This window comes from Phascolarctos cinereus, unplaced genomic scaffold, assembly GCF_003287225.1.
Source record: "Phascolarctos cinereus isolate Bilbo 61053 unplaced genomic scaffold, phaCin_HiC Scaffold_4;HRSCAF=312, whole genome shotgun sequence".
Taxonomy (NCBI): domain Eukaryota; kingdom Metazoa; phylum Chordata; class Mammalia; order Diprotodontia; family Phascolarctidae; genus Phascolarctos; species Phascolarctos cinereus.
Window position 1 is genome coordinate 262,716,117 of NW_027555847.1, and position 13,546 is coordinate 262,729,662.

At 39.4% G+C, this 13,546-nt stretch overlaps 1 protein-coding gene across 3 annotated transcripts in view; it reads right to left on the minus strand.

Annotated features, from left to right (window-relative positions):
- The window catches only part of LOC110220501 (integrin alpha-M-like), a 56,756-nt gene that overhangs the window by 18,226 nt on the left and 24,984 nt on the right, over positions 1-13,546 (minus strand). For all 3 annotated transcript variants that reach the window (XM_021004537.2, XM_021004536.2, XM_078153031.1), the window contains 2 exons: positions 2,550-2,680; positions 2,263-2,420 (listed from right to left, as the gene is read on the minus strand). In XM_021004537.2, the coding sequence (XP_020860196.1) occupies positions 2,263-2,420; positions 2,550-2,680 (289 nt within the window). The remainder of the gene's footprint in view (positions 1-2,262; positions 2,421-2,549; positions 2,681-13,546) is intronic.

A 13,546-nucleotide genomic window follows, 5' to 3' on the forward strand; every position in this document is an offset into this window, starting at 1 on the left:
TCTTCCTGCTATGGAGAAGTCTCATCATAGCTGAAGACCTGCAGGTAGCAGCAGAAAACAACTCCCCTTAAGCTAAGGTGCCCCTGAAAATTTGCAAAAGCAACAACTCAGTGAAGAAAAGACACAGCAAATAAAGAACCAGCACCAAGAACAGTATTGATGGATGACACTAGGTCTGGCAGGTGAAGATTCATAGCAGGAAGCAGCAGCAGGTCAGCAGAGATACACAAGCAGGAAGAAGTCTAGCTGGGACTCTCAGCAGAGAAGTCACACCATGAAAGTGAATTCTCCAGCCCTGGAGGGAGGCAGGAGTTCCCCAGCCATGTGTATTCTCTATGAATGTGTCTGGCCGTATATGATCCTTGGCTATACATATTCCCCAGGTGTGAGCACTCCCATGCATTGCATATTCCCTGAATGTGTACTTCCTCTCCCACTTGTGATGTGGTAATTGTGAAAGAATGGAGGAGCCCTGTGCATATGGGAGAACATTTTCTTTTCACTTATTTTGTCATGCTGTACGATTACAAGTTTTGCCTTTAAACTAATGTATTCTGTGGCTGGCAGGCTGGTAGAAGAGAAAGTCTACCAAATTATCATAAGAAAAATAAAGAGTGAGAGGTCACTTTCATCTGGAGGGATCTGGGAAAGTTTCATAAAGAAGGTGACTCTTGAGATAAGCCTTGAAGGAACTGCTCAAATTCAATAAGTGGAAATGTTGGTGTATATTTTGCACAAAGGAAGGCCTCTAAGAAGTCAGAGTAGAAAGAAAGTTGAACCAAATTGTGGAATAGCTAAGGATAGCTATCCATTAAGGTGTTCAGCCTTTGCTTGCCTGTAAAAGTAAACATATGAGTGGGGATTCATGAGATATGACTTTTGAGTGGACTCTCACCCACAAATTTCCTTTTCCTTGGGTAACTTTCAGGGAGCTCATGTAGAGGAGCCCCAGATGATCCTTTATCTCCTCCCTCCCTGACTAAACATGTCTGAGGCTACCTCTCTAATTTCCTCCTGATCTGAGAGAACATGGTTTTGGCTACAAGTCTTTATGAGGGTAGGGCAGGTAGGTGGCACAGTAGACAGGGTGCCAGGCCTGGAGTCAGGAAGACTCATCTTCCTGAGTTCAAATCTGGCCTCAGATATTTATTAGCTGTGTGACCCTGGGCAAGTCACTTAACCTTGTTTGCCCCAGTTTCCTCATCTGTAGAAGTAGAGAAGGAAATGGAGCATCACTCTAGTATCTTCATCAAGAAGATCCCAAATGGGGCAGCTAGGTGGCGCAGTGGATAGAGCCCTGGATTCAGGAGCACCTGAGTTCAAATCTGGCCTCAGACACTTGACATGTACTAGCCGTGTGACCCTGGGCAAGTCACTTAACCCCAATTGCCTCACCAAAAAAAAAAAATCCCAAATGGGATCATGAAAAGTTGGACATGACTGGAAATGACTGAACAATTTCATCAGGGTGAGTTTGTAGGCAAGCAAAGGCTGAACACTTTAATGGATAGTTACTTTGGCTATTTCACAATTTAGTTCGGCCCTCTTTCTACTCTGACTTCATGGAGGCCTTCCTTTATGTAAAATACACATCAATATTTCCACTGGCGGAATTTGAACAGTTACTTCAAGGCTTATCTCAAGAACTACCTTCTTTTTTCCCCCCCATAATAGTCATATTGTGAAAGAAAACATAGATCAAAGGCAAGGGGGAACCTCAAGAAAAATGAAGAAAGTAAAAAAAGTAGGCTTCAATCTGCCTTCAGACACCATCAGTTCTTTCTCTGGGGATGGATAGCATTTTTCATCCTAAGTCTTTCGAGTTGTCTTGGATCATTGTATCGCTGGGAAGAGCTAAATCATTCACAGCTGATCATCTTACAATATTGATGTTATTTTGTACACAGTACACTTCACTTTGCATCAGAGTTCATATGAGTCTTTCTGGGTTTTTCTCAGAGCATCCTGAAGGGCCACCTTCTTTATGAAACTTTCCCAGATCCCTCCAGATGAAAGTGACCTCTCACTCTTTCTTTTTCTTATAGCAATTTAGGTAGACTTCCTCTTCTACCAGCCTGCGTTCTATCATCTCTGCCCTCTCCAACCCTAATTATATTGTGAGATCCTGGAGAACAAGGAATAGGTTATTTTTCATCTTTGAATTCTCGGTCCAAACGCAGTATCTCATACACTGCAGGCGTTTAATTAGTATTTGTTGAATTGAATTTTAATGCCGTAATATACATCATCGCTAATTTTTACCTAGTCGGTCTGCTGTATTCTTACGGGTAATGAGACAAACTCTGGCGACTCCAGCTTCTTGATTGGTTTTCTCTTGTTCCTGACACTCAAACATAGACCTCATCAACTCTTTGGGGGTAATTTGCATGGATACTTCCAATCTCAGTACTGGCTGGGCCCTATGGGGAAAGAACAGAGGTTTGGGAGGACAAAATATGATGGGGTTTCCTGGGTTCCAGACAATAGAAAGAAGGGAACTCAGGGGTAGGATATCTTGGTTGCTCAGAGAAAACAGGCATAATTCTCACCTGAACAGTAGCACCTTTCCATTGGCCCCCACAGCCACATCCATGAGTCCATCCTGGGTGATGTCTTGCCCTCCACTCAATGACTGTCCAAAATACTGGAGTGTGGGGGAGAATTGAGAACCTGCAATCCTCTGACAAGGAAAAAACAAGTCAGAGAAGTAGTTGAGAATATAGTAGGTTATAAAGTGATTAAACCACCCAGAGTATGCTCAGAAGCTCCAACGGTCATTACTGCCAACTTTCTCAAGGAATTGTGGGGAATCTTCCTCTCCAGACAACAACTCTAAGACAGACTCTAGCCCCATGTCTCCACTTTAGCCCCTTTATAGTGTGTTATCTGCACATGACTTAGGGCATGAGAGGGTTTTAACTAATGTTTGGGGATCTCCTTATAGTTAAGTAATTTAGAATTAAGTAAATTAAAAAGGTACACAGTATAATTACTTAGTCTATCTTGCCTGGGCTTGGAACATACAAGCCCAGTTTTCACAGTTCTCCTCTGTTTTACCTCCTGTGTACTTAGTTGCCTCTCAGCCCAAGTTTGGATGAAACCAGACCCATTGGTTACATTCTCCTACTTCAGCTTCCTTGATTCCATGTTTAAATTGCATTTGAACCTCATGCTAGTTGTTTTTCTCTTCTTAGAGTCTATGACCAGAACTTGATTGAATTAGACCCCTTTTCTGATCCGAATCAATTTCCATGCTAAGCTTTTTTTTTCTGATCCCACGGGCTCACTCTTGTTACACTCCTCTTTGGAAGGGTCTTCTCTGCACACATCCCATCCCATCCCATTCCCACCAGCTCGTTGGGTGGATCAAGGATGAACTTCACTTGTGGGGGGCGGGGGAGAGAGCAGTGACCAAGGTTCAAGGTCTGGTCCTTAGTATAATAGTTTCATAAACTTGTTTTGATAAATTCGCTCTAGGATGATCAGGCTTTAGGGATTAATCCATGCTAATTACATTCCCAAGAAACTGCTTTCTAAGCAAGAATGCCAATTTGTTCATTTGTTTACAATGGGGGATATACCTGGCCTAAGAACTGGGAATTTCTTTTCTGGTCCCTGAGAGATTTGCTCAGGAGAACAAATTAGAGGTGGGAAAGTTGTTTTGTGAGCACAGGATTAGAGCAATAGGAGCTGGCAGTTCTTGAGGGATATTTTTCTTCTCTACTGAGTTTTATTCATCTAAAAAACTGAGCTTTGTCCATTTATCTTTGGGTGAACCTAATGTTTTGCTCTTAAAACATGTTATGCTTTTATTATATTCTGGAGTTTCCTTCCTCGTCCTGGCTTACCTACGTTACTCTTGCTTCAGGCCCATTTTGAAGTTATCATCTCTAAAACCCACATTTATGTAACAGATCAAGAGAAGATCCTATAATAACAGAATTGCAGAGTTGGAATGGATCTCTGAACTCAGCTAGACTAAGTTCTATCCAAATCAAAATCTCTGCAAATGATCTACTCCAAAACTTTGAGTGAAGAGGAACTCACTTCTTACCCACAATATTCATTCTATTTTTTCAACAGCTGTAACTGTTAGAAAGTTTTTCTTCACAATGAATCTAAATCTGCTTCTCTGAAACTTCCACTAATTGTGCCTAGTTCTGTCTTCTAGGGGCAAACAGAATAAGTCCAATTTCTTTTCTATGACATTTCTTCCACTGTAGCTATTATGCCCCATTCCCTCTAAGCCTTTTCTTCTCTAGGCAACACATTTCCAGTGCCTTCAACCTATTCTCATGTGAAATGAACTTGGGAGTTTTCACTGTCCTGGTTGCCTTCTAATGGACATTCCCCAGTTTCTTATGGTTCTTCCTAAAATGTGGAATCCAGAACTGAATAAATACTCTAAGTATGATCTGGTCTTGGTACAATCTAGTGAGACTTTCCTAGTCTAAGACACTCTGCCTTTTAACATAGCCTAGTACAGCAGTTTTTGAAGGTGCTATGTTACAATGTTGATTTATATTAAGCTTGTAGTACACTAAGCTCCCAAGAGCTTTTTCTGCTGGAATTGCTGCCTAGCCCCATTTCTCCCATCTTGTATTAGTGAAGTTTTTGGGGTTTTTTTGTAGCTAAAGGTAAGACTTTACAGTTATCTCTATTAAATTTTATCCTATTAGGTGCAGCCTAATATGCCAGCCTGTTGACCTGTTTTTTTAATCTAAATTCTCCCACAATGTGTTAACTACCCTCCAAACATCATATCATCTGCAAACACAGCTAATATATTATATATCACATCATTCAACTTCACTCATAACATACAAAATATTATATAATTCCTAATGTATGAATTACATATCTTACAAATATATTTCACAATAGTATTTGTAATATACAATATAACATGATAAATTCTGATTCCTTCCCTCACTCATAAAAATGTTGGTATGCAAATTGCAATTGGTCTCACGATATCTATTGGCTTATATTCATGATAAGTACTACACGGATAGATGGCCAAGGGTTCCATAAAATAACATTTCTTTCTTTTTTTTTTTTCTTTTTAGCTTTTGGGTGGATGATGAAACCAACTCCACCAACTCCTTTGTTTACCTACCTTAGAAGAATCTCCCAACTACTCTTCCATTTCCCTGTTAACTTATCAACAACTTTATTATTCCTTTATAGCAAGAATGTTAATATGGATGTGGTTTATTCCCTCCAGTAGTGTATTCATTTCTTGGTCATGGAGAAAAGTTCACACATTATGCATAATGAGATATCATTTAAGACCTACAGACTGTCTATAGAAATGATTCTTAGCAGTCACTGTTTCCTTTTCCATCCCTCTGATAATGTCTATCCCTACAGAAGCAGCAAAGGGTCACACAAAACTTAGGGCTACCTTGTATTTTTATTTATTGAGTGAGTAGCCAAGGTCTAAAAAAAGAGTCATCTGGTGAGCAATCTGCTGACTATAAGTCTCTCTCTTATCTAGTCCTGGATAGCAGATGATCTCTTACCAAGACTATACCTGAAGCCTTTCCAATTTGGTAGAATAGGCACCATGCTAGAAAAAATTTTAAAACAATAGGATACGGACTTCCAGAAAGGTAATTACAAAGATTTCAAAGGCTGTCCAGGATAGAATTCTTAATAAGAATTCTTAAAAAAAATTCCTAACAAGAGTATCTTCTAAAACACACCTCATAACTCATCATCTAGCCCAGGGGTGGGGAACCTGTGGCCTTGAGGACACATGTGGCCTTCTAGATGCTTGATATGGCCTTTTTACTGGGTCCAAGTTTTACAGAACAAATCCTTTTATTAAGGGGATTTTTCTGTGAATTGGATTCAGTCAAAGGGCCACACTTGAGAACCTAGAAGGCCACATGTGGCCTCAAGACTGCAGGTTCCCCACCCCTAAATTCTGGCCTTTGTGTGAAGATCTCTAGTGAGGTGGAAGTCCCTATCTCCTGATGTATTCCATTTCACTTTAGGTAGTTCTAATTGTTAGAATTTTCTTCTTCCATTGGGACTAGAAACTTCTACTCATGGCTGCTAGTACTGGGTCTAAGCAAGACAGATTTAATCTTTCTTCCACATAGAGCCTCAAATACTTGGAGAAAGCTATTGTGCCCCTCTGTATTTTCTCTCCTACAGGCAAAATGTCTCTAGTTTCTTCAGCTATTCTTCATGTGGAAAGAACTAAAGGTCCTTCACCATCTTGGTTGCCCTTCTATGGACATTTTATCAGCTTATCAATGCCCTTCAGAAAATGTGGCAGCAAAAATTGAATACAGTGCCCCAGATGTGTTCTGAGTTTACAGGAAAGCCTCCAGTGGAGTTAGCACCTCTCTTGTCCCAAACATTATGCCTCTCCTAGGGCAGCCTAAGATGTCATTAGCTTTCTTAGCTGTTGACTCTGAGCTTGCAGCCTTCTAAAACCCTTAGCTCCTCCAAAGCATTAAACCTTTACTTTAGTCACCCTCTTCTTCCATCTCTCACCAGAACTCAGATACTGCCCCTTGGACTCTGGGTTCTGATAGGTGAGTTTTTCCTTATCTTGCCCATAACCAAGCCATCACACACTTCTCAACTTCTAGACTATGCCACTGCATACATACCCTTTCCTCCCCACCTGCTTCCCAGCTTCCTTTTATATATTGTCTTCCCCCTCTATAATGTAAGGCCTTTGAGGGTTTGGACTATCCTTCTTACTTGTCTTTGTATTCCCAGGGCTTAGTATAGTGTCTGGCACAAAGTGTTTAATAAATGCTTTCTCACTGATTCACTTCTCTTTTTTTATATGACCTGCTATCAGCCATACCTCCTCTATCTCGTACTTGCGAAGTGTATTTTTAAAGCCATGTCTTTATATACATACATATGTACACACATATGTTATGTGTATATATATATATATATATATATATATATATATATATACACACATATCCCTATTAAATTTCATCTTATTTGGTTCAGCCCAATTGCCTAACTGGTACAGATCTTAAATCATAGCTATTAATCAGTGTGGAAGTTCTTTTCACAGCTTTGTGTTATCTGATAATATATGACTTTATCCAAGACATGGATAAAAATGTTAAACAGCACAAAACCAAAATGGTTACCTGAGACTTTCCACTGGAGACCTTCAAAGTTGACATGGAAAAATGAATGTCTACTCTTTGGGTCTAGCCAATGAACCAATTGTAAATCCACTTCATTGTTCAGTCTCACATTTCTCCATCTTTTATGTAAGAATTAATGTGGGAGATTTTGTCAAATGCTTCCATGACATTTTTCTGAACTTCCAGCTTAGTAATAAAAATAGTTAACATTGATATCACACGTAAAGGTTTGCAAAGCACTTTACCAATATCATCTCATTTTCATTCTCACGATAGCCTTGGGAGATATGTATACTTATTATCCTCATTGCATAAATGAGGAAACAGACTGTTGGAAAAAAAGAAATGATTCATTTGGCATGACCTGTTCCTAATAAAGCTTACTGGTCATTTGGGACCATTGCCCCCTTTTCTTTGTTGTTGTTCAGTCATTTTCAATTATGTTCCACCCTTCATGACCCCATTTGGAGTTTTCTTGGCAAGGATACTGGAGTTGCCTCCTTTTCTAGATATCCACTAACCATTCCTCTAATAATATCTTTTAGAATTTTGTCAGCAATATAAATCAAGCTATAGTTTGTAGACTCCATTCTTTTCTCCTTTTTGAAAACTGAGGTAATATTGGCTCTTCTCTAATCCTGCAAAACCTTTTCTATTTACCACAGTCTTTTGGAGATAACTGCCAGAGACTGAGGAATCCAATATGCCAGTTCTTTCAGTACTCCAGGATGCAGGTAATTTGGGCATGGTGCCTTGAACCCAAAGGTAGCTAGGCATTCTCTTACTCTTCTTATTTATCTTGGGTATTAAGTCCCTCCTTTTAATTTTTGTTCTGTCCTTTCCAGTCTAAAGATTGTTGTCTTTGGAGAGAGAAACAAAGTAACTGTTGAGTAGCTCTACCTTCTCCCTGCCACCTTTTACCATCGATCAATCAACGAGTTATTTATAAAACGTCTACTATGTGCAAGATACTACTGTAGGCACCAGAGATAGAAAGACAAAAATACCAAGACAAAAGACAAAGACAAAAAGTTTCCATTCTCAAGGAGCTAACATTTAATCAGGGGAAACAACATCCATCCATCCATCCATATATATATGTGCATATATACATATATATATGTATGTATGTATGTATGTATATGTAGTATCTTACACTCCACGTAGCACTTTACCATACTGTCAGTATGGTAGGTGAAATCCTCAAGTGTAGCACAGACTCAAATACTTGGGGTAGAGGACCCCAAGAAAGTACTTGGTGGCACAGTCTCTCCCCCTAACCCTTTCATCGATGGCTTTTTGGCTATATATATATATATATATATATATATATATATATATATATATATACGTATATATATATGTATATATATATACGTATATATATATACGTATATATATATACGTATATATATACGTATATATATATATATACGTATATATATATACATATATATACATATATATATACACACACACATATATATGTATGTGTATATATATGTATATGTATGTGTATATATGTATGCATACATACACAGTACACATTCTAGAGGGTAATGAAGGTTTAGCCAAGTCTACTAGGTCTGAATTTCCAGGGACACCCTGGGGGGCAGGGAATAAATGCATCTATTACTAGAGATGGTTTTTGGTTTCAGACTCTTTTTCTCAAATAATAGCTCAAACACAGGTTAGCATACTAAATTCTAGCACTGGATATCCAATGTTGAAAAGAGGATAAAGAGAAAATACAAAGGAAAAGGAAGAGTTCTGGCCAGCAATGTCCAGTGGAAATACTGTAGCCAGTCCCAAGCTTACAGTTGGAAGGTCAGCAAATGGCTTTCCTTCTTAGATATAGGAAGGGGAGAGGGAGGGGGCAGTTAACACAGAAGCTTTCTCTATGGCTCAGAGTTTGGGGAAAGGGAAAGTGTGTCTGAGGTGACATTCTCATCAAACTAAGTTTGTTCAATACTGCAGCCTCATTGTCTTCACCCACTGGCACTGACCACACCACTTAATTGTCATAATCTGTCTGAGTGAAAGAGCTAGGGAGAAAAAGTCTGGGTATTTGCACCTCCTCCCGTATTGCTAAAATGGAGGATAAATCTCGAACAGTCAGACTGTTTCCATTTCCTTCTCCTTCCACTCTAGCTCTCTCAGAATTCTCCATGAACAATCACAGGATCCCAGTACAGCTCATGATCTCAGCACCTAGCTATCTTTATGTAGTCAGATTATTATCACCTAGTTAAAGCAAAGGCCAAATCGATATTAGAAGACAGGATAAAGATGAGAAGATATTATGTGCGGTTATAGCAGCTCCATCCCAACCTATTTATATGAGGTGACCCTGAAAAATGAAAAATGGACAAAAGTAATGATACTGACTCACTGTTCAATCAATGAAAAATTGTCCCACTGCAATGAGGGGACAAAAAGAGTCCAGTAAAAATCTCAAGCACAATCTTTTAAAAATCTCTTTTTGTTAAGTAGAGATATATGTCAGCCAAAGCCTATATCAGTTTAGAGTACCCGTTCATTTGCAGAATGTTATGTAGAAGGATGACAGAAGATTATAAACAGTTTGACCTCAAAAATAGCAAAACACAATTGAAGGGAGAAATGAACCTGATTCTGAGAAGGGAGACTGCATGGTAGGAGACCTAGCTAAGCCAGATCATCCTAAGAGCATTTTAAGATGCTATGTGGGCCTCTAGGCTTACTTTCCCACCTCCCACTTATGCTGGCAGGTTGGTTCCCTAGAGGGCCACTGTCTGCTTCTTCCCTCAGGTTTCTGTAGGTAGGCCTGAAGAATAAGGGATGGTTTCCTACTGCATTCACGAGCCTATCAGTATATTCCTCAGTGATTATACATTTGTATCAATTTGCCGGCTAGATTTCATGAGTTTTGGGTGTTTACTAAGGAGGTATAATAAGGATAGGTGTTTGGGGTGTTTACTAAGGAGGCATAATGAGAATTCTCCCTCCCCTCCAGGGTTGGGATATGCTCCCTACAAATGCATATAGGAGGAAAGAGAGCAGAAATGTCAAAGGGGGGTCCTTATGAAGCTCCCCTTAGATTCCTGCTGGGATCGTTGTAGAGTCCTGAAGCTGCCTTTCCTTGGCATGTCTAATTTGTCCTTAGCTTCTGATGCAGACACTGCTCTCAGGGACACTTAGGAACTGATGGGAAGTCTAGATTTTTTAGCCTTTCAAAGTTCACAGGTCTTCTACTGGTTGAGGGCAGGGAAGAGACAGAATCTGTTCTTTCTCCCAAGTAATTCCTTCTCAAGAGCTTGGCGGGAGGTGCTCCATCCTTTGACTGGCATGCTATTGGAATCTCTGATTCTAAACTGGCTTGCTGTTTTTATTCAAGCTCTATTGGGTATGTTTGAGTCTCTTTAGCCAACCCCCAAATACTTCCTATGCAGGATCATCTCATTTCATCCAGTAGCTCAAAACACTTTACACCTTTATAACTCAATTAACTGGGTTGTTTACATCTAGTTTATACTTTGGTTGATTGGTTTTGTAATTGAAAGAGGAGTTCTCTTTAAAGTATTCAAGTATAGACTATCTTATTACTTTAATTGAGTGTGGGAGTAATTGATTGATGGTCTCAATAGAGAATTCTAGGTCTTCTGTGGGGTAGGGTAGACCTCCACCCTTATAGTCTCTCCAGTTTATTTACTACCCTCAGCAAAACTACTGGAATGTGTTTGGCAAAGTCCACAGTTCCAAATCCTGGAGCGCTCTCTGATGACTTAGGTAGCTTCAATATTTTCCTTTTGGAATGCCTTCCCCATTGCCTTCTATTAAAGTACAGGAAAAGTCAAGGTAGGGCAGGCAGGTAGTGCTGTGGATAGACCACTTGGAGTCAGGAGGATCTAAGTTCAAATACAACCTCAGACACTTGACACTTACTAGCAGTGAGACCTTGGGCAAGTCATTTAACCCCAACTACCTCTATCAAAAAAAAAAAGTCAATGTAGTAGAGTTTATAAACAAATATTCTTCCATACTTCCAAGTGCATGGGAATACAATTTGACATGTAAACATCATTTTACTGAGTTCTCATGTTTACACTCCTTGCAAAAAGCCTTCCTCCAAGCAAAAACAACAAAGAAAACAAAACAAAAAGGGAAATAGGAAAACAAAAAAGGAAATAAAAATCGAGCTTTCCTTCTCAGAGGGAAACCTTGGTTCTTATGGAGTTCTCACAGTATGTGGGGCTCTATCAGGGACTTGGTTAAGGACTTGAAGTCAACTGAAAGTTATCTCCTCTCTATTTAGGTGAGAAATTTATTTTGTTTGTTTTGTGTGTGTGTGTGTGTGTGTGTGTGTGTGTGTGTGTGTGTGTGTGTGTGTGTGTAGCAACACTAATCCATTTACTTCCAAGGACAGTCCTTTGCTTTCTCCCTTTCAGCAGCAGGGCTCCAGGGGATATTGTAATTCACACTTTCCCTTTCCCACAAAGGGTACTCTCTCCTCTGGATGCATGCTACAGGTCAGATTTAATTGTGAGCTAACTTAAAAAGTAAAAGAAAACCAAGCCTCTCTTTTTTAGAGGGAAAGCCTGCTCCACCTGAGCTCTCAGAATGCATAGAGCTCTCCTCACAGGCATTAGGGATCTGAGTGAGGTTGCCTTGAAGTTACTTCTTATCTTCAGGTAAGAAACCAAACTGTCTTGGGTATAAAACCATCAATAATTCCATAAGCATATAGGATATCCAAAGGGGGTCCAAATAAAATCTGTAGGTGTCCCTTTCCACATAGGACACACCATGGTTTCACCAGGGTCTGTAGTATAAGTGAACCTCTGAGGTCCAGGGATATTTCTTCTGGGTCCCTTCTAAAGAGCAGCTGAAATTTCTCCCAGTGGATCCTTGCCACTGCAAGGACTATTCAAATGGAGTTTCTAATTCACCCTTCACTAGGGCAAATAGGTTAACTTAAAAGGAAAACAAATTCATAAAAGCCCTTTAAAAAGCTGTGGGGTTCCCAAAAAAGGGATTAATTGTTTGGGATGGATCATTTAGTGTTTCTAGGCCTGCAAACAGACTTTACCCTATAGACCTACAATTGATAAGGAACTCAGACCAGGTGTTTGGACTCATGTCACAATGAGATAAGCATTCTGGGTCTACTTAAAAGCATACACTCAGGCTAAGAATTGGAAATCAAAGGGATGCTTATTAGTTGGGGAATGGTTAAACAAACTGTGATGTACGATTGTGATGGAATATTATTGTGCTATAAGAAATGATGAGCAAGATGGTTTCAGAAAAACCTGGAAAGACTTATATGAACTGATGCAAAGTTAAGTGAGCAGAACTAGGAAAATATTGTACACAGTAACAGCAATATTGTACAATGAAGAATTGTGAATGACTTAGCTATTCTCAGCAATATAATGATCCAAGACAATCCCAAAGGACTGGTGATGAAACATAGTATCCACCTCCAGAGAAAGAGCCGATATTGTTTGAATACAGACTGAAGCGTGCTTTTTTTTAAACTTTGTTTCATTCTTTTTCTTTTATTTCAGTCTTTTTGTACAAAATGACTAATATGGTTTGCAAAAAGTACTAAGAGAAGCTGAAGGTCTCTAGTTCATAGGGGTAGATTCTCTATGAAGCATATGTAGAAAGATGCTGAATAAAAAATACCTAGGATGAGAAGGCATGGATGTGTTGCAGTCTCTACTAGTGGAGACAGTTTACACTGACAAGATACACATCCCTAGAACTATCAAAATAAGATTGTAATTGTTCATATGGCTGCCATTGAAATATTACTGATGTATGTGGAACATGTGCTTCATTAAATGCCTATATTTTTTTTTCACGTAGGCATCTTTCAACATCTCCTACCCATTCTTTTCTCTCCACTCACATGACTGCCGCTCTAGGTCAGGTACTCCTCCCCTCTGGCCTGCATCATCCATCCACTACACTACAGGTGTCAAACACACAGTTTGCTGGCTGTATTTGAGCAGGCAATATTCCCAGGTGCCATGGAATGGATTAAAATGCCATTGAGAAATGTTTAACAAAAGAAACAAAAAATAAAATGGAACATAGATAATGTTAAGCATATGGTTTTCTAAGCCAATACACAGTCTGTAGGGATTCATATGTGTGGTGTAGTGGCTTCCATTTCTATGTGAGTAGGACACCACCACTCTACATAGCTGTCAAAGTGATATCCCTTGCTCAAGAAGGTCCAGTGGTTTTTAACATCAAATACGAACTTCTCTGTTTGTCATTAAAGTTCTTCACTATCTGGCTTTTAACTCCCTTTCCAGGATTATTATACATCACCTCTCTTTACGTATTCTAGGTTTCAGTCATCTTTCTCCAGGCCTTTGCAAAGTCTATCCTCCATCAGGCCTTGGAATGCTTTCTCT